Source organism: Limulus polyphemus, unplaced genomic scaffold, assembly GCF_000517525.1.
Source record: "Limulus polyphemus unplaced genomic scaffold, Limulus_polyphemus-2.1.2 Scaffold4969, whole genome shotgun sequence".
Lineage (NCBI taxonomy): Eukaryota > Metazoa > Arthropoda > Merostomata > Xiphosura > Limulidae > Limulus > Limulus polyphemus.
The window spans coordinates 36,780-58,743 of record NW_013670579.1 but is presented as its reverse complement, the minus strand read 5'-3'; the positions used below and the strand labels follow the sequence as shown (position 1 = coordinate 58,743).

Below are 21,964 nucleotides of genomic sequence, written 5' to 3'. Positions count from 1 at the left end.
TAGCATTTACTAGACATATGTTTTTCTGGTGTATAAATAAGACCCTCACAACGTGATGGAATAATGTGTGTAGACAGTGAGTAATTGATCTGCAGTCAGAGAGTATTATTGAAGTTGAGCACGTTCGCTGTTATAGCGTTTGTTTTAGCACGATTGTTGAAATTAAGTGTATCGTAAAGTTATATTCGGAAAGAATAAACCAGTTTTATTAAGTAAGGACTTGTGTCACTAAAGTTTCGTCGGAACTAAGTTACGGAAAATTAATTAACAAACGGAGATGTAACAATACTTTGGATGGAAAGGTTGTCATGCGAGGATAAGGTTAAGAATTATGAAGTTGCTTTCTTTTCCCAGGAATCTGATTGAGGTGTTAAGATTGCTAATGTAAATGACAGTGTTAATGCGTCATCTTTTTTTCACATTTAATTATGAAAATGGTAAGGGTGGGGACAGAAATGTAAATTTTGGCAGGGTAGGAGTCATATTTAGCCAAGACAACTTTATTTTTCTAACAAGGTGGTTGACCTTTGGAACTGGTTGCCTTCAGATGTGGTGGATGCAGTTGATAAGTATTTGGATAATAAGGGCTGGCTTTCAGTTTTTCAGTGTTCAGTTTAGTGTCAGTGCATAGGACGACCTACCTGGACCAAAAGGTATCTTGTCCTATAATGTTACATTCATTCCAATAATTTTGTTTCAGACTTCTCTAGTGTATTTAGTTATGATTAATAATTTTAAAATGTTCTACATTTAAAATATTTTAATTTCGATTATCTTAAATTTAGGATAACGAAACATGTTCATATACGTTAAATGATTGTATGTACATTTGGTCCAAACACAAGGCTAATGATAATGCATTTATAAGTGCTTGTATTAGAAAAATATCATTATATTGTAGATGGCGATAGTAATTTACTCAGGTGGCAAAGGTACGCCCCCAATTCAGTTTACTGCTACTTGTAGCAGCAGTATTACTACTTGTATGTTTTATTTGTCAAATATAGACACCTTTGTTTCAGAAACTTGTTTATACATTGTTCATTATTGAAGGTAAGTGATCAGATATTATACTAGGAACGAAAAGTTTAGAATTGTATTACAGTACTATGGTTATTTTTGCAATTGAAGTAGTGTTTATTTTACTTAGTTTAATATCATAATAACTTGTATCTAATTTATTCTATCATTAAAGTGTAAGTAAAATCAGTTAATAATTAATAATAAATTGATATTAATAACATTAACACGCCAACATAACTCCTATTGAAATTTGAAGTTCTAAATCAATAGTAGTAAGACTACTAGTACTAGTAGTAGTACTACCATTAGTAATAATATACTCTAGTTTCACTGTTGTAGACAGTGTTGTGACTCTAGACTTTTTGAGTCTTATTCTTAATTACGAGAAATTGATTTATTTTTAAAATTTTATCAACTCTTATTGAGATTAGTGACAAGTAGTACTGGTAGTTGTAGGACTGATATTATATATAACTTATAAATAAATGTTGTCAATATCAGCCATAGGTGACAGTGTTAAATTTGGTATTGTGTTTTTGTTAGTTTACAAATGTTAACAGAAGTATTAAATTTGTTAACATATTGGGGCTGTAGCACTTGTCTGTAATTTAGATATTGTAATTCTAGGATACTTTCACAATTTTTGGCATTATTAGAATTGCTCTTTATTGAAAACAATTTAATGAGTAACACATAGTAATTAAGACTTTCAGAGACCTTAGCAGTGACATTAACTGTTGTTATACCCCCCCTCCGCAAAGAGGTTTAGCAGTGGTAAAATGACCCAAATTTGTGATTAATGTGTGCCATATAATTTTATATGTTAGTGTCTGAAGTTGTTGTTAAAGTTATTTATTCACCAATATTACTTTAAAAAATAAAATTGGAATTTTTCAGTTTTGTAGATCAAAAATGATTAATTTTTTATTTTATGCAAAGGAACCAAAATGTCCAAATAATGTACATTTTTATCACATATACCAAAAATTAATATCCTGTAGTTGTAACATTCAGTTTAGATATGTGCTGATGTTGAGTGTAGCAAAAGTTATTATTTCAGCAAAATTTTGCAAAATTGTAACAAAAGACAAACTGTCTGTGTGAATGAGCAGAAACAAGACTTATGGTTCACAAAATGAAAGAGCCTTAATAAATATATGCATTTTTTAAAATTTATTTTTGTTTAGTTTTGTACTAAAGAGTAAAGGTTGGTGAACTATACTTACTAATTGTAGATGAACTTGTCAGATGTTAGATTCACTAATCAATCTATATACTGAACTTGTATTCTTTATTGAATAAATCCATTGTGTGTTTTATAACAGGGTTGATCAACATGTCACTTGCACTTTACTGCATAATACGCTTGTTTATCATGTGATTCAAATGCATCACAAATTCTGCATGGGTTATTTCTTCAAAGTACAGTTAGAAGAAAAGTTAGAAATAACTGTATGATCATGGACATAGTCACACAAGCACCTACTCCCAATGGACGTCTGAACCAAGCCAGCGAGCCGACTCTTCATGATGAGAGTGGTGAACAGACATATCAGTCTAATCCACAAATGGACCTTCAACCTTCAAGCAGCACTCAAATGAACTGTGAATATATGAGGACAGGTGCTTTTCCTAAATTAACCAAAGAACATTCTGTTCAGTTCTCAAAAGTTAATGATTATGCAACAATAATAACAGAGGAAAGTATTGTTGGTGGTCGTTTAGATTCTGCCACAGGTAGTCCTGAACTGAGTAAGCTGGTACGTTCTAAGAGTATTTTTATCTTTAAAATTAAATTTGTGCCAAAAGTCTGATAAACATTATGTAAAATAATGTGCTTGGTTGGGTAATTGTTAAAATTTCATTAAAAAGACATTAGGTGAATAGTCTTATCTTGTGACTTGTATACCATCAGACTTTCATTAAAATATTTTGTATAGTAAAAAAATTCTCTAAAAGAAGTCTTTACTATACAAAGAGAACAAGAACAATCAACAATAGTAACCCAAAGAAAATGACAAAACAAAATATACTATATAAATACCAAATAAGGAAATTTGAAATAGATAAAAATACTGAACATACAAGATAAAATCAAAATTATTGCTTAAGTGCCTTATTTTTCTATTGAAAATTTTAAAATGACATAAATGTAAGTGTGTGATTCATAGAAGACAGTAAGGTAGTATTATATATGTTATTGGCAAGGGTTGAAAAAGATGTAGTGAGGAGGTTAAGGTTGTTCAGGTTTACTTATTGAAATAGGTTTTACTGTACTTGTTGTGAAGCTAAACATAGACTTTTATAGGAGGAGGAGGGATGAATGTGAACATACTATAACTAAATATGTGTTATGAGCTGCATACCTAACTTGATATAAGAAATTATGGTGTAGTGGAAGTTTTTGTTTTTAAGAACTTAATATACAAAGGTATTTTTACTTTAGGAATATTTGGCTTGGAGCAGTTTATAGTATGTTTGTGTAACTTGATGCTTCCATCACTAGTCAAAACCCTTAAACGTTTTTATTATGTGTATAAAATTATGTAACATTTTCATTACATTGGTTGAAACCTGTGACATTTTCACAATATTAGTAAAAACCTGTGACATTTTCATTACATTGGTTAAAAGTATACATCCTTAGTAGAAACAGTATATCATAGTTTCAGTTAGTTCATATGCAGAGTAAGGTTTGTGGTTGAGAATATCAGCTCAAGATTAAGTTTTCTGCTTGTAGATATATGTACTTGTAACTTAACTGAATAACTTTCTTTTTCAAGGATCTCCTCCTGGCTGCTACTTTAGTGTCTGATGCAAAAAATGGAGAACATTCTGATTTTGAAATGTCAGACAGAGGAGTGAGGTAAATAAAAAATAAATACTGTATCTTAGAAAATAAATAAGGCAACAAGCAAAGTTGTAGTGGATTATAAGATCTTTCGGAGAACATGTCTAGTGAATAAAATGTAAAATTTCTTTTATTCTAAAGCTTTTAAGTATATCATTTTACACTCACCTGCACATACATTGAAGAAATAGGAATGAAGTCTATCAACACAGAAATAACTAATAACATCAGCACCACATTTTGATTTATCACAAAATACTCAAAAAATAAAAAGACATCATAGTACAGGTGAAAAGCTGGGTATACACCCAGTTCATTGCTTTCTTTTTCCTTCCAGAGAATATTCTTACTTTTGCCTTTCTTTACTATCATCTTCCTAGAATTAGGGGTTTTCAACAAATATTTGACTGTACTAGTGGTTGATATATATATATATATATATATGCTGTTAGATTGTTCTTCGTACTTTGGATCTTGAGTGTGGTGTAAGAGTGATGGTGAAATCTTACTGTTTGATTAGAGCAACTTAAGAGTTGGTTGTGGGTGCTGTCGATAAGCTGTTTTCTCTTTAGATTATCAATTCAAAATCACTGATAGCTAGCACAGGTAGTCCTTGTATAGCTTTTTAAACTGTAATTTGTACGAGACTTGTATTATTTTCTGTGCTTAAAGTGACTGAATACTTGGTTGTTAAATAAACTTAATATAAAACCAAAATGGTTATCAAGCAGAAGAATTTTAAGAACTGAAGATTGATTTGTGTCTTTTTTTTAATTTGTCTGTTAATTACTAGGTTCAACCAAAATCTTAATTCTCGTACATTGGGACATTCAATGAGGGGAAAAAAATTGTCTTGTGGTTTAACTGTTCGTTGTGCCAATTGGAATTTTTTCCTAAACAGTTGGAGAAGAAAAGGGAAAAAAACAACACTTCTCAGATTAGTTATGGAACTATCTGAATATATCAGAAAATCAACTAATTATTTTTATTTTCAGTTTTTAGCCCATTTGTTTTCTTTGCAGACTCTACCTTATCTATCACCATTGGGGTCTTCGATACCTGTTGTACTTCTTTATTTTCACTAATCACGCTGTTGCTTTGTTTGAGGATCCAGCCTTGAATGGCTACTTGCTGCCTTATTGGGTGAGCATGAATAATTTAATTTATAGAATAATAAATAATTGTGTTGTTGTTCTATTTGAGGATCCAGCCTTGAATAGTTAATTACTGCTTTATTATGGGAGCAGACATCATTTAACTTACATAATAATAAACAAGTTAATACTGTCACAATGTTAGCATGTATATTTGGGCAAGTCATTCTTTAGTATACTACATGGACTCCCAAAACATGTTAGTAATTATATTTTTTTGATATAGCCATAAATGTTTACTCCAAAACTTGTGTCCAAGGGCATTATTTCAAGTGTCACGCTAGTATTAGTACTCTTAAAATATGTTAAATTAAGCAAACATAATATAAGCATTACTGGAAACTTAGCCCATGTAATAACAGGACTAGATATAATGACCATACTACAAACTGGTGTTTAATGTTGGTTTTATTAGACTGAAAAAATCTCAACTCTTATGCTTAATTTGCCACAATATACATAACTTTGTAGGCCATTACAAGTAATTACAAAATGTGTTAATAAAAAATTAAAGATATAATGCTTCATTTTCAAACTGAACATTATCTTGGAAAATTTTTTTAAAAAAAAGATATAAGTGAAAAAATGAAGTTTAAAAAGATGGTTATCTTAAATATTGACATGTGGTTTTGCAGGTCACTATGGGGATTGAGTTAGCTTGCTTATTGTTCTATGTGTTCAGACTGCTTCATGCTATATCTTTCATGCCCACCTTGAGGTTCTGGAGAGATAAAAAAAACTTGTTGGTTATTGTTGTTATCTTTCTTACCGTACTTGACATGGGAATTTACACCGGTTTCCATGCCACAGGCAGAGCTGCTCAGGCCTACAGATGGTCACGACCTTTGCGACCTTTGTTCCTGGTGAATTTCTCTGAAAGTAAACAGGTATACCAGCTAACACTGATATAGTTTTAAATACTCCTTTGTAAAATCAAAAGAGCTAAAAAACAAAACAAAAACCATTAGCACATGGCTTCATGTTTTGCTGATGTTGATGTCTGAAGGTTGAGGCTTTACTTTTAATGAACCTTTGAACCTTGTATTGGGGATTTAGTTTTTTTAAAGCTATAAGCTGTTTTAACTGTTTTGATGTTACTGTTGAATTTATATGCGATATTTCCTTTTTTTTTATTAAATATATTTATTCTTGTAAAACAGATTCTCTTTATTTAGTTGTAAGCCATGAAGATTAATAATGTTTTACCACACATGTAATTCATCACTTAGTTTATGTTGTTCATTACAAATTTTCCAGATTCGAAGAGCTTTTAGAAATATCAGAAGAACTCTTCCAGATATCTTGAATGTACTGATACTGTTCTTCCTAAACATTGCTTTATTTTCTCTAATGGCACAAAAGCTTTTTGTAAAGAGGTAAGACTTTTTTCTTATTGATGTGGGTTATTAGAAGAATGCCCCCTGGTTGTTCAGCAATAAGTCTGAGGGCTTATCATTCCAAAACATTGGGTTTTTGATGTGGCCAAAGCATAGCTAGCCCATTGTGTAGCTTTGTGCTTAAAATAAACAAACAAATAAATGTTATAACAAAATGTTTGAATCTGGAAGAATTTTTTTGTTGATATAAAAAAATTGATGCATGTAAACAAACCCAAGCTGACATTAAATACAAAAATGTAAAGTCAAGTGTGTATTCTTTGTAACATGAATGTTGTATTTAGTTGACAAAATTTCAGGACCTTGTATTTTAATTGTAAGATATTTATGAAACTATTGTGTGAATATAATTTTACAACTACAGGGTTAACTGGCCAAAAGATGTGGGTACTAGTATGTAATCATCTAGGGGTCACTGGCATATTTTGTCCAGTTGATAATACAGGCATGATTATTAATATTCAGGTATGTAATCATCTAGGGGTCATTGGCATATTTTGTCCAGTTGATAATCCAGGTATGATTATTAATATTCAAGTATGTAATCATATAGGGTCACTGGCATATTTTGTCCAGTTGATAATCCAGGCATGATTATTAATATTCAGGTATGTAATCATCTAGGGTCATTGGCATATTTTGTCCAGTTGATAATCCAGGTATGATTATTAATATTCAGGAATGTAATCTTCTATGGTCACTGGCATATTTTGTCCAGTTGATAATCCAGACATGATTATTAATATTCAGGTATGTGATCATATAGGGTCACTGGCATATTTTGTCCTGTTGATAATCTAGGCATGATTACTAATATTCAGACAAGTTGTAAACAACATAATAAAATATTTAAAAAAACTGGCTGCAAGTAGATCATTTAATTTTGATAATGAGAAAATCACATTCAATTAATTGATTGACAATGGGAAAACCAACTGTGAAACCACACTTTGATAATGGATCAATGACAGGAAAAACCACACATTAATAATCAATTGATAATGGGGAAACTACACTGTGGTAGTGGATTGATGGTGGGGAAATCACACTATGATAACAGAATAATGATGAGTAAATTACATTACAGTAACCAATTTACAGTGAAAAAACTGCACTGTAATAATCAATTGACAGTGTGGAAAACAATATAATAATGATTTATGATGAGAAGACCATAATAATAAGTCTAAGTTTTTATGGTAGCTCATTGGATATCTTTCACTGGAATTATCCAAGTTTAAAATAACAAGTATTCAAGTGATGTGTACATTTTTTATTGTATATTTTCTTTTTTTTTATTTCATAGATTTAGAAATATTATGATATATTAAAGAAATGAAATTGAAAAGACAAAACTTCCTGGAAATTCATGTCAGCTGATTAGTTAATTAGTGGCCTGTAATTTTTATTTATATTTTCCATGTTAGCAGGTATTTTTGAGAGAAATTACAAAGTCTCATTTACCAGAGGCCAAAAACGTTTGATTCAAGCCCTGAAATAAGAAATGAGGTTGAGATAAGGTTTTAAATGTTTGATAAATGGTAGTCTATAGCAGTACTTCCCAAACTGTGTATCTCAGGTGTGCTGCGGAATTTTCACACTTATTAAGTAATTTTTATTTCGTAATGTAAATTTATTATCAATGCAAATAATTTTTAAAATTTCAAACTTGATTTATTTTCCTCTTTACATGTGCCGCAAAAAGTTTGGGATGTTAAAAGTGTGCTGGGAGCTGAAAAAAAGTTTGGGAAGCTCAACCTGTATCTTAACCTTCAGAATCCTTTTGATAATACAAGAAATTGATAAACAAACTATAAATGAATATATATAAGTGTAAGAAATTGTGTACTTAGTGTTTTGATTTCTGTGTTGTTATATTGGTTGTCATGGAGATGATTATTAATTGTATTTTAGGTCTCTGAAGTATCCTAATGGTTCGCCATACTTCCAAAACTATTGGGATATATTTTTTGATCTTTACGTCCTGGTGACAACTGCCAACAATCCAGATGTCATGTAAGTAAAGGTGGCAATATTGTCATTACAGATGTCTTGTGAGGTAATCTTATAATTCCAACAATACAAATATAATGTGAAATCAGTGAATAATTTCAACAATGGAGATGTATTGTTAGTTGAGCTATTATATCAGAAATCTGTGTATTATAAGTTAAGCTCATGACTTAAACATTATGAATAAGGTGATTTGATGATATATTTGAAACCCAGATGTCTTGTAAATTAAGTTGCTTGTATAAATAGTAGTGACATATCTGGATTAATACATTTTGATATTGCATTTCTAATCTGGTTATGATACGAGTTCTGTTATGCAGTATGAATTATAACATTTGATGTTATATTATGTAAGTTTTTTTAAAAAAAGGTACAGTATCAGAGGTTGTGTAATGGCTCTAATTTATCATGATGCCATCTTTGATTTTTTTTTATAAAGCTAGTTGTAGCCAACAGAACTGGTTTTTCTTTTGATTGTGTGGTTTTCAGTGTTTCCACACTTTCAGCATTAATAACTTCAAGAATAATGCCCATATTTTTCCAGAATATTTTCATGAATTTCAAAAATTGTTTCATGATTTTATCTTAGAATTTCTAGTGTAAAGTTGTTGGTCAATAACTATAACATTATATTCAAAACTACAAACACCCATCTTCATAATGTAAATAACTTATTTGCATAGGGTTAAGAGTGTAACTGGTTACAAAACACTTATCATTAATGATTTAACACTATTTTTTATGAAAAAGATTTAATAGTTCAACCAATGATTTTGTAACCCATCACCCTCCCAGCACTGCACATAGGGCATGCTCATTAATGGATATTAATACCAGTAAAGAATAAAAATATATATACATTTAACATTTCAATCTTTTTATGACCAAATGAAATACTTGAATTGTCTAGCCTTGTAATCTCTTGTCAGTTCTAGCACAGATTATTAGCTGTTATAGGACCATGTTCCTGCAGTGTTCATTTATTTACTTTGACATGCTAATGCCTCATCAAGTTCTATTTATAGCTTCAACAACCATAAAGCTTTATTCACAAACATTACAGATCAAATGAAGAAGTACGGTTGAATTGTAAGGTAAACTTGTAAAAACTTTGTTTTAGGATATATTTAATTGATTTGTGGTACTTAATTTTTAGATGATCCCTATTATAGGTTCCAATTTAAGCTTTTCAAGTTGTCTCCAGAAATATTGATAAAATAAGTAGTTTCAACCTGCCTATCATAACATCAAGGTCAAGTTATCAAAATATCATTGTTACAATTGCACTATGACCATTGGTACCCTAATACACTAAGCGTTACATTATAACAATATTTCTCATTGTATTCCTCTTTCTGGTTGAATCAAGCTGTACATGTGTTGATGATATACATCGTGCAATCCACTAATGGTACACAATTCTGTAACCTCAACTAAATTATGTCTGGGTGATCAAAGAGTTAATAGATAACATGACCTTTGTAAGCAAATATTTTGTGTAATATATTACACTACAGTTACAACACTGCAATGTACTGCAATACAAAATGTCCAGCAATAACTACCCTTACTACTTATTTAATACCAAACAATGTTAAAATGTAGTTCTGATACATTCTGTTCCACTGCAACTTAATATTGGCTGGGGTTGTCACATGATTTTCTAATTTGTATATTCAAATTTTTGTTTTGGTAAGACATGGTTGAGTATATAACATTCTTTGGTCAGATGTAGTTGAATGTGGAGTTTTTTTGGCAGACATGGTTGAATGTATTTATATTCTGCTAATATTACATGACTAAAGCCTGAGACATTAATGCCAGTTTAATATCTTCATGAAAATATTATCCTTGTGGATAGTAAGTGTTAGCCAAAAATAAAACTATTTTAACTAGCATCTTGTGTCATTATACCTTTTGATCATTATCTTTTGTCTGTATATAAGATGGAAGAACTTTAATTTTTGGTTTGCAAAGTTTGATAACTGGCTGCTACTTCAAGGCTTAAGTTTAAGCATTAAATCATTTAGAACAATTTTGTTGGTCAGGTTATGATGTGTGAAGTTTTAAAGCTCGGTGAAGATTTGATTAACACTAAATTACAACTTTTTTTTTTAGGATGCCTGCTTATGATGAGAGTAGATGGTTTGCAGCTTTCTTCATAAGTTACCTAATCCTGTGTTTGTACATTTTCATGAACATATTCCTTGCTGTAATATACAATAACTATAGAAAACATTTAAAGGTTAGTAGTTGTTATTGTTTATGTGTAAGTAAAAGAATACAACATTGATGATAAACTAAAATTATCAAGATTTAATTAGACAGGAAGATTTTTCTTAACACAAGTTTTGGATCATTGTTTTCAGCAGTCAAATAAAGCATGATAATGTTATAAGAAGATTTATTTGAGACAGATTTTTTTTTATCATCAGGTTATCCTTGATGAACATGACATATTACTTAAAACTACAATTCATGTTAAAGAATCTTGACAGCACAAAACAAACTACATATATGTAGTTATCTCTAATATTACCTTCTGTTTAATTAACTATATTAGTATGTTTGAACACATTGACAGTGTTACGAGAGGTAGTTAAGGTAGCTTTATCATGCTTTATTTGACTGCTGAAAACAATGATCCAAAACTTGTGTTAAGAAAATTAAATCTTGATAATTTTAGTTTATCATCAATGTTGTATTCTTTTAGTTTAACATCAGTGTTGTATTCTTTTAGTTACCCTTGCCCTAAGAAGGGGTGTGTGTGTGTGAGTATTGCATGTATGTGTGTGTCTGTTTAGTTTATCATCAATGTTACATTATTTTAGTTTAACAGTAGTGTTATATTTTGGTTGCATAGCAGTGTGTTATATATATTTTTTACTTTAACACAGTTTGAATACAGCATGATAAGTTTTTGGGGAAGTGAGGAATAATGAAGTTTTGAACTGAACAGACTAATAAAAGATGTCTCATAGTAAAGGTGTTTTATCTATTGTTTACAGCTTTATCTCTATGAATGAGACCATAATGGATTGATTACACACCTTATTTATGCTTTGTTGCATTGCATTGTGAAAACTACTGGTTGAAATAGTTTAAAACTTTATAGTTATTTTCTACAGATTGTTATTTCTGCAAATAAAGTATTTTTTATATTTGATATTTTTATGAGTTTGTGATACATTTATTTAAGAAACAGTTTAATATGCTAACCTTTGGTTTTAATTTTAATCACTGATTTTTATGTCTTCATACATCCTCTTAATGTTTTGATAAAGATTTGATTTTATGAAATTGTGAATTCCATCTTTTCTTTGATCTGTAAAAAAAAACAATTTGTGCAGTTTCATTGTTTTGAATTTTACAATTTGAAGAAATAAAAAAAGAAATATATAGATATGTAGCCTTTGGTTTCTATAATCTGAGATTTAAGCAGTTTTATTACATTGTGGTAACCAAGGTTAAGAAACAGTGATTGTCTGAAAATCAATGAAATTATACATTTATTCAAATTACAGAGACATATTAATGCAATTTTGCTATTATGACTTTCCTCCTAGGGGCTACGAGTGCAGTATTATACTAAGAAATTCACAAACACTAATGAATTAATTGAGAACATGCTGAAATAAACCCCAACTTAAAATTTGAATTTCTTTAAATAAAATTTATGAATAAAATTTAATAAGTTAAATGTTTATAGAATTTCAACTCGGGAATTTTTTGTTCTTTTAATGTTTATTTTCTATAATTTTCTTTAAAGATTCAATTGTACAACTTGCCCTTTGAGGCAGATTACACCCATCTGCGCATGAAAGAACAAAAGAAAGTGTTCTCTACTGAAGATGTTATGTTGTTTTCAGTTTTACAATATGAAATGTACTCTGTTCTTAATATTTTGCTGTTAGTTTTTCACTTCAGTGCTGATTTCTTAACTTTGCACTATTTCACAAAGGAATTCTATATTTCCAGAATGAAGTTAAAAAGATGGTTTATATGAAGAGACAGAGCCTTTCAAGAGCATTTAACTTTCTGAGATTAAAAGTGGACAATAAAATGATGCTGACACATCAACGATTTAGTTCTCTCATGAAAAAGGTTTCCCCTGAAATAAGCTCCACACTAATTCAAGTCTTCTGGTTTCTACTTGATGGTGATGGAGATAATTTTGTAGGTTAGTATTTTAGTGAAATTGGGATTTTGAAAACGCTACTCCTCTCTCTACAGAACAAATAGCCAATATGTTGCACCACTGCCTAAAAGATTTTGTGGGTGTGAATGAAACACTTACCAATACTTGTAAGAACACATACTTACCAGTCTATATTTCAATCAATAGTACAGGAATATATCCTCCATCTGCAGTACTTCCCTCGAGCACTTTGTGTATACCAAAAGCTCGTTCTTGTTTCTTGGCACTGCATCGTTCAGCCATGTTGTTGTAAGAATTACAGAATTTTTACACTCATTATTTTAAATTTTTAGTTAACATTCAAATTATTATTTTTTATTTCAAGAAAGAAAGATAAAATGTTTAATTGATTATAGTTGGAACTTCTGATATGCTGGTTGATCAGAATGTACCCACATTGTCTGTACCACTTGATACACTGTTGGAGGTTGTAACTGTCCATATCTCTGTGGGTCGTACCATCACCGTTTTTTTCTCTTTACCTATCTCCAGGAGAGACTTATGACCAATAAGACCTTGAACAGCTGCCATTTCTTTTTTTCATCTAGGGAGACTTTATTGGACCCAATCCTCTCTTGGAGTGGTGCTGATATTGATATGAGAGGTTGTACTGTGGAGTGTATTCTCTCAGGTCACAACCTTCTCTCTTCAATACTGGTTCTTTTACTTATTTTCATGCATCTATTCAGCCTTTTACTGCTATTGATCAATCTATCTGTTCCCCTTCACTTTTTTCTAATTTTTCTTGGAGGTTGACAGTGACCCACAGGGCATTGATAATTGGCCATGGTCGGTGCCACCTGACCCAAGTGCCATGGTGGAATTTGGAGCAGGCTGACTTGCTCTCTGTCACCACTCTCTCGGAACTAGATCCTGCTGTCATTAGTCTTCCATCTATTAACAACTGAGTGGAGGCAGTAACTGATTGTATAATTAAAGTGCTGTTTGTTCTATCCCCAAAACCTCGACAAGTTTCCCCAAGTATCGTTGTCCATGGTGGTCTCCTGCCTGTCAGCAGGCACAGAAGGCTCAGAAACGTGAATAAGATACCTTTTGCAGGTATCTCACTCTTTCCAACCACCTTGCTTTTCAGTGGACCTGCTCATGCTCGGTAGGTCAGACATCAAAGTCAGAAGGAATCTTGAATTAATTTCATCATCAGCATCTCTTCTACCACCAGTTCCAAAGTTGTCTGAGACAAAATTCAGAAGGTCAATGGGAAGTATGCATCCTATCCCCTGTGTGCCTTGCTATCCAATGACCAAGAAGTTGCTGATATACAGAGCATCACTGATACTCTCGGGAAGAGGTTTTCTTACCTTTCCAGCACTACCGTTTCTTTCCCTGCCTTCTTGACCGTCAAGTCTCGGGCTGAGAGATCGGCCCTTACCTTTTGGGCATATTGTCTCTATGATTATAATCTCCAATTTATGCTTGTGAAATGTAAGCTTGCTTTTCATTGGTCTGTCAGTACATTGGTCGGGCTTATGATGTTCACTATGAGATGCTGTGCCATCTCTCTCCTGCTTCCCTTGCTTCTTCTGATTGTTTTTAACTGGATTTGGCAGGAGAATGTTTCATGGTGCAGGGCTACTGTTATCCCTTTTTCAAAGCCTGGAAAGGATCCCAAGATTCCCTCTAATTATTGTGCAATTCCTTTGTTAGCTTTTTCTGTAAGGTCTTGGAGAGAATGATTAGTGCACGTCTCGTTTGGTTCCTTGAATCAAACATGACCTCTCCCCCACCCAATGTGTTTTTTGTCTACAGCATTCCACTGTGGACCAACTGATTCTTTTATTGAAACCAAAATCAGGGAAGCTTTCCTCAAGAAAAAGCATCTTGTTTCTGTCTTCCTTGATCTTGAGAAGGCTTATGACAGTACATGGAAGTTTGGCATTTTGCAGGACCTCTATTCATATGGGTTGCATGGCCATTTACCAATTTTTATTTGTAACTTTTTACATGACAGACAATTCCAAGCCCATGTGAATTCTACCCTTTTCTGTTCCTTTCCCACAAGAACTTGGAGTCCTTTAGGGCTGTGTTTTGAGTGTCACCCTTTTCAGTAACAAGATCAATGCTATCACCAACTAAATTCCTCCTATTGTTGTAAACGGCCTCTATGTTGACAAATTTCACATTTCTTGTTGGACCATCTGATGTTTTATTGAAACCAAAATCAGGGAGCCTTCCTCAAGAAAGAGAATATTGTTTCTGTCTTCTCTGATCTAGAGAAGGCTTATGACAGTACATGGAAGTTTGGCATTTTGCAGGACCTCTATTTATATGGGTTGCATGGCCATTTACCAATTTTTATTTGTAACTTTTACCATGACAAACAATTCCAACCCCATGTGGATTCAACCCTTTTCAGTAACAAGATCAATGCTATCACTAACTAAATTCCTCATACTGCTGTAAATGGCCTCTATGTCGACAAATTTCACATTTCTTGTTGGTCATCGAACATGGGGTTTATTGAGCAGCAGCTTCAGATTGCCCTCACTCGCATGTTGAAGTGGACAACAGCAAATGGTTTTACCTTCTCTTCCTCTGAAACTGTTCGCATTCATTTTTGCCACCAATGAGGTTATACACATCAATCCTGAGCTCCGTCTTGATGTTGTTATTCTTCCCGAGTTTTGCTTTTAACTTGTTTTCTTTTTACATTTTATTGTATTTTATTTGTGGCATTTTTACCAGTTGATTGGCACAGATAGGCTAGTTGCTTTGCACCAATAAATGCCAAACAACCAACCAAACAACTATCTATTGGCCCTGGAATCTTTTAACATTAATTCTCACCATGTTTTCTTATACATTGTGAAATGACTGGCTGAGTTTTTCTGGATATCTGGCTGTGTTGGTATTCTATGGAATGAACATGCTGACACTGTAGCTAAGTATTTGTGCTCTGGTACTGTCACAGCTGTGCCTGTCCTGTATCTGGACTTTGATCCTGTGATCAAGGTCCAGCTTTGTGGCAGTCAGCATTTGATTGGGGGTGATCGACTTCAGAACAAATCAAATTAAACCTACTGTTCTTGTTTGGCCATCTAGTTTTCGTAAAAATCGATAGGAGGAAGTTGTCTTGGCTAGGCTATGCATTGGTCACAGTTTTTTAACCAATCATTTTCTTTTATGTGGGACTGATCCATCAATGTGTGGCTTTTGTGACACTCAGGTCACAATTGCCCAGATTTTATTTTTGTGCCACCATTACGAATGTCAATGGAAAAACCATTTTAGCAACGTATTATCGAAGGGTTCACCCTTGACATTGGACGGCTTCATTGGCAGTGATGACACTGTCCAACTTGATTGTGTTTTTAGCTTTTCGCAAACCATTGACCTTTTTACTTCTATTTAGTTTTTTACCTAATTTTTTTTGGCATAGTTTCATTTTTAACTTATTTTCTTTGAGATTTTATTGTATTTTACTTGTGATATTTTTACCAGTTGTTTGGTGCAGATAGCCAAGTTGCTTTTTTGCCAATAAATGACAAACAACCAACCAACCAATCTTGCTTCATAAGGGTGCTTCCTCTTTAGAAGTTAAACTACCTCAATTTTTTTTCTCATGAAACTACATTTGCCAACCATCCTTCCTGCAGAAGTTTTATAGAAAGTTTCATATCCTGTGGCCATTTCTTGGTGTTCCACTTCCAGGTTAGTCTTATTCCTTGACTGCTCAGGCAGTGGGGACATTTTCTCCAATCACTCTCCCTTTTATTTCTTCTCTGATTCTTAGATTCCATTATCTTATTTTTTTCCTATTTAGGCAGTTTGCTTTTATCTCACTGGTACTGCTGCTTTTTGAGGTGTTGACATTATTTTGTTTCATTTTTGTGCCATGGGATTCATATTTATCTCATGACTTATCTCCTCCTATCATGACCATTTTGTTTAAAAACAACTCATCCTGCTTATCTGTTCCTGTATGGGAGATGACTTTTTTAATCGTTTTCCTGTCATCTCCCATACTGTTTATCATCGTGCAGCTTTCATTGTCTCTAGTCATCAACTTTACCTGGATATGGTATTCTAGGCAGGAATGTGAGTGATCCTTTCCCCCCTGACACCATTTGTGTCGCATTATTTAGATCACATCGTGGTTTCTTCTCCCTTCAGTGATGGAACCCACCAAATGACAGGTGCTGCCTCTTAGGGAATATTTCTCTCTCTCTCCCAAAATATGTATTGAGTAGAGAACAGAAGGAAGTGTTCCCCTGCTCAGTGCCCAGTAATGGGATGGGGTTTTCCACAAGATTGTTTTGGCAGTTTGTGTATTATACATACCAAGACAGGCTAGTATTTCCAAAAAAAAAGAACAGCATTAGGTGTGGTTCCCTTTCCTTACATCTGTCCAGTTCTTCCTGTCCCTGTTTATGGTAACCCATTGTACAGTCTCTTAGCTTGACATCTTATGCAGATGATAGATTATTCTGATGTGGTCCATGCATCTTTCTAGTAGTCTTAATTATGCAAATTCCTCCCTAAGAGTTTTCTCCAGTGGAGTGGAAGAACCGTTGCTTTTCCAGGATGAAGCCACTGGGAAGGTCAATATGGAGAACTCCATTTCTGGTCACTGTACGAGACCAAGTGGATGCACCCCCTGATTGGAAGTATTACAGGGGTGTTTACTTGGAAGTGAAGTACAGGCCGCCCCGAACACCACTAAGAACTTACCACTACTCTGTGGTTGTGTCCAGCTGAATATGTCTTATGTTCTGCTTATTCTAGTAGTTATTTCATATAACTATTTCTCATTTGCTGTACAGCTTAACTCATTGCCCTAGCCATACTACACATAGATAGCTTCCTGACCCCATGAAATATACAGGCCATTTGAGCAACCTTTATGTTCTGCCCACCTTTCAATGCTTTAGCAACATTCAAATGGTTTATTTAACAACCTTTCTGCAGTACCACTATATTGGATGAAGAATAATCTCTACTTGAGATGGATGTAGTCTTCCACCAAGTGATGCTTCCACTAGGATCCCCTAGGTGACACATTTCACAAGTTTTCTATTTCTGTCAATATAATCTCAGAGAGGCAGTTATCTTTTAAATTTCTTTATTTCCACCAGTCCCTCATTACTGTGGGATTCAAGCTATCTGTTCTGTGGAGAGGTGAGTAGCAGTGATGAAGTTAACAATTTCTTTACCTGAAACTTTATTTCAGATAGATACTCTCATCTTCAGAGAACCACCATCTTCATCCCACTTCTGGTGTGTGTCTTTTCCCTCATCAAGAATGAAGGTTTGGTGTACACAGAGTGCTGAAAGGAAGTAGTGTGCATGGAGTATGTATCACCTTCCTGTTGGTGGAGAGGTCGTCTATTGCTGATTGTATCACAGAGTGGCACAGTGCATGTTATTATGACAGGCATGGGAGTTTTGTTCAAAGGCTTATTACATGTACAAAAACATTTTGGCAGTAGTGTGTGGTATCAGATGTTTGTTCTGTGGAGAGGTATCTTTCTCTAATACATTCACTCAATAAAGATTAACACACACACACACATATATATATATATTTAGAATTTTATTATTTATTAGGTGATAAAACTGTTTGATATATGCACTTCCTGTTTGATTTTTTTATATTGTTACATTTATCATGTTTATTATTTTGTCATAATTAGAAGTGATTGATTGTTCTTATTACAGAAAAAGCTGACTTTCTCCAGCTCGCTGACCTGCTGAATGTTTCTGTATCTGAAATACACGACAGAAAGTTCTTTCTTGCCAAACTTTTACCAAAAGTTTACAACTCGAAACCGTCAAAATTGTTGCGAAGATTGGTTGCTCAAAAGTAAGTAACCTTTCCATTGAATCTGTGTAGGAACTTGAAATGAATCTTAACCTCTGAAGATATACAGTAAAACAGATTGATTAACATTTTAGTCCTAAGTTAATGTGGTTTCATTCCAGTTATGCTCTGATTTCATAGTTTGTTGAATTATTTAAATTTCATGACCTATGATAGAATGCATTATTTTACATTTTCAGTCTTAATGGTACAGAAGTCTGGTTTAAATTTAGCTCTGGTCTTAAAGTCTTGATGAATAAAGTTTCTTTAACTATAAGCATCATATTACAATGAGCTGAACCAGTGATTGAAAACTGATTGCTGTAAACAGTTCCATGCATAGTCTTGTGGGTAAAGATATCTGAAGATATAAGCTCTAAAAGTGGAGCGGTTTGTTTCTTTTCAGGTGAAAATACTAAGTGCCATAGATGTACATGTAGTTAGAGGGAAGGGACATTCTGACCACACAAGTTGTGAACAAACAAACAAGACAAAATGTGACATGGGGTAATTTCATTGGAGAAATCAAATATAATCATCTTTAGATCTAAAAGCTGTTAGAAAATTGCAGAATATCAATAGCTTATTGAAACTTCAGCTTATACCCATATGATATGTAGTTGTGTGTTGAGATAACAAAGTTATTATTATAGATTATTACTGTCAGTATTAAATAACATTAAAATTGATTGACTTTTCTCCCAGAATAAGGTCTGTAGTACAGTATTTATTTCAATTTTTACTCTAGGCAAAGCTAGTAACATTAGCTTTTGTGGTAAATTTTGACCAAACTTAAAAACTTGTGTATATTTCCAAAACAATATTTTATGTAATTACATAATCATTTCATTATCATGATCATTTTCAAGTTGTATACTTATAATATTCAATCATAATGTTTCATGTAGGTATTTCAGGTACTTCTTTGACTTTATGATTCTGATAAATGCTGTGCTTATTGCTTGTGACATTAATGATGCCGAGTGGTTTTTCTTGGTGTTCTTCACCTTGGAAATTCTACTAAAGATCTACACATTTGGCCTTAAAGAGTTCTTCAAAAAATTCTGGAACTGGTGAGTGTAGATTCAGTTTCATGTCAATACATACGATGATTTCAACAAAATTATGTTTCTGATTCAATCGAGGTGGAATTATGGGGAAAAACTCCATGTATAGACATGAATTACTTTCCAATTAGAGTAACTTTAAGTCACACAAAGTATTTTTTGACTTTGTAAGAAGTAGTTAGATCATGACTTGTCACTGTATCAGTACAATTACATAGTTAGATCATGACGTGTTACTGTATCAGTACAATTACCTAGTTAGATCATGACTTGTTACTGTATCAGTACAATTACCTAGTTAGATCATGACTTGTTACTGTATCAGTACAATTACCTAGTTAGATCATGACTTGTTACTGTATCAGTACAGTTACCTAGTAAGATCATGACTTGTTACTGTATCAGTACAATTACCTAGTTAGATCATGACTTGTTACTGTATCAGTACAATTACTTGGTTAGATACAGTAACAGATCATGATCTAACTAGGTAATTGTACAGATACAGTAACAAGTCATGATCTAACTAGGTAATTGTACAGATACAGTAACAAGTCATGATCGATACAGTAACAAGTCATGATCTAACTAGGTAATTGTACAGATACAGTAACAAGTCATGATCTAACCAGGTAATTGTACTGATACAGTAACAAGTCATGATCTAACTAGGTAATTGTACTGATACAGTAACAAGTCATGATCTAACTAGGTAATTGTACAAGTACAATTACCTAGTTAGATCATGATCTGTTACTGTATCAGTACAATTACCTAGTTAGATCATGACTTGTTACTGTATCAGTACAATTACCTAGTTAGATCATGACTTGTTACTGTATCTGTACAATTACCTAGTTAGATCATGACTTGTTACTGTATCTGTACAATTACCTAGTTAGATCATGACTTGTTACTGTATCAGTACAATTACCTAGTAAGATCATGACTTGTTACTGTATCAGTACAATTACCCAGTAAGATCATGACTTGTTACTGTATCAGTACAATTACCTAGTTAGATCATGACTCTTCGTTTGCTAGTAACATTATGACTTGTGTCTTTATCAGCTTCACCTGTTAGTAATATTATTACTCTTATCTTTTTTAATATAAATATTCTCTCCCATGCTATGATTGGTTACTGTATGTATAGTTTACTTGGTAACTTGTATGGATTTAGTTTTTTGTTTTTCATTCATAGGTTTGACTTTCTAATCATTGGCTCTGCTGTGATTGCTACTATCATTGAGACAGCCGTAGGTGATTCAGGTATGTTTTAAATAATATATTTGTATTCTAAACAGTAAAGTGTACTGATTTTTTTTTTAAACTGTCTTTATTCTAACATAGGGTGATGCAGGACCAGAGTGTAGACAATGAAAACAGCAGAAGATAATAGCGTGTCACGTGACCTACTGAAACATAACAAGTGATAAAAATGAGTGCTCAGGTGGATGTATGTTGATAATTGTGCCATGCTGTTCTAGAAAGTTAAAGTACTAGACTTCATTGAGATTGTATCAAGTGCCAAGAACTAGTTGGCCCCTCAGTGGCAAGTTTGTAGACTTATAATGCTAAAAATGGGATTTCAGTGGGCACAGCACTGATAACCAATTATGTAGCTTTGTCCGTAACTACAAAACAAAGTTTTATTTCTTGTTAATTGTTTGTTGGTTTGCTTGAACTATGTAAATAGCTTATTAAGTCATAACTTGTATATCCAGCAATTGTATGCATATGTCATATTTTTTAATTATCAGCTTGCATACAGTTTATAAGGAAATAGACACATTATTCTAGGCACTGCTGTTTATTATAAAAAGAGAATGTTTCTAAATCAGTCAGACCTTAAACCTTTTTTTATTACATCTCCACAGATAATAGTTATTTTATAGTGGTTATGTTAACACTGTGTAAATATGTAACATGAAATTGACTGTCAGTATAAATTTTTTATATTTTATAACCTATATAATCATGTTTTAATGTATTACAACTTCTTAATATGTTGTCAAAACACCTAAAGTGTTTTAGGTTATTAGTTATGAGGCTTGTCACATTCTTACACAGATTCTCACTGGACCTTCATCTCTATTTAATAATTCATGATCTTTTTTAAAACTTTATTATTTCCAAAGATTCATAGATATTATTAGCTCTAATACCCTATGGTTGAACCAATATTACTTTTTTTTACCATAATATCTTGTGTTTTTTGTAGATTTTCTGCTATGGGCAAATGTTCAATATATTTATTTCTTACACTTTCCTTATGTTCTGCTAAATGATATTTTAAATTACATTTTGTCTGTCCAATATAAAGCTTTCATATTCACATTTAATTTTATAAATTCCAGCTTTTTCTATTAAGCCCGGCATGGCCAGGTGGTTAGGACACTCGACTTGCAATCTGTGGGTCACGGGCTCGAATCCCTGT

The 21,964-nt window shown here is 32.7% G+C and overlaps 1 protein-coding gene across 2 annotated transcripts in view; it reads left to right on the top strand.

Moving 5' to 3' along the window:
• Positions 1-944: 944 nt before the first annotated feature.
• LOC106471931 (two pore calcium channel protein 1-like) overlaps positions 945-21,964 on the top strand; it is a 40,343-nt gene continuing 19,323 nt past the window's right edge. Inside the window, exons 1-12 of one of the 2 annotated variants that reach the window (XM_013932554.2) lie at positions 945-1,053; positions 2,349-2,783; positions 3,807-3,889; positions 4,897-5,017; positions 5,664-5,915; positions 6,286-6,404; positions 8,340-8,441; positions 10,560-10,686; positions 12,420-12,621; positions 18,316-18,460; positions 19,366-19,530; positions 20,729-20,796. In XM_013932554.2, the coding sequence (XP_013788008.2) occupies positions 2,478-2,783; positions 3,807-3,889; positions 4,897-5,017; positions 5,664-5,915; positions 6,286-6,404; positions 8,340-8,441; positions 10,560-10,686; positions 12,420-12,621; positions 18,316-18,460; positions 19,366-19,530; positions 20,729-20,796 (1,690 nt within the window). In that variant the 5' untranslated portion in view covers positions 945-1,053; positions 2,349-2,477. The remainder of the gene's footprint in view (positions 1,054-2,348; positions 2,784-3,806; positions 3,890-4,896; positions 5,018-5,663; positions 5,916-6,285; positions 6,405-8,339; positions 8,442-10,559; positions 10,687-12,419; positions 12,622-18,315; positions 18,461-19,365; positions 19,531-20,728; positions 20,797-21,964) is intronic. The other variant, XM_022400554.1, reaches the window with a different exon arrangement.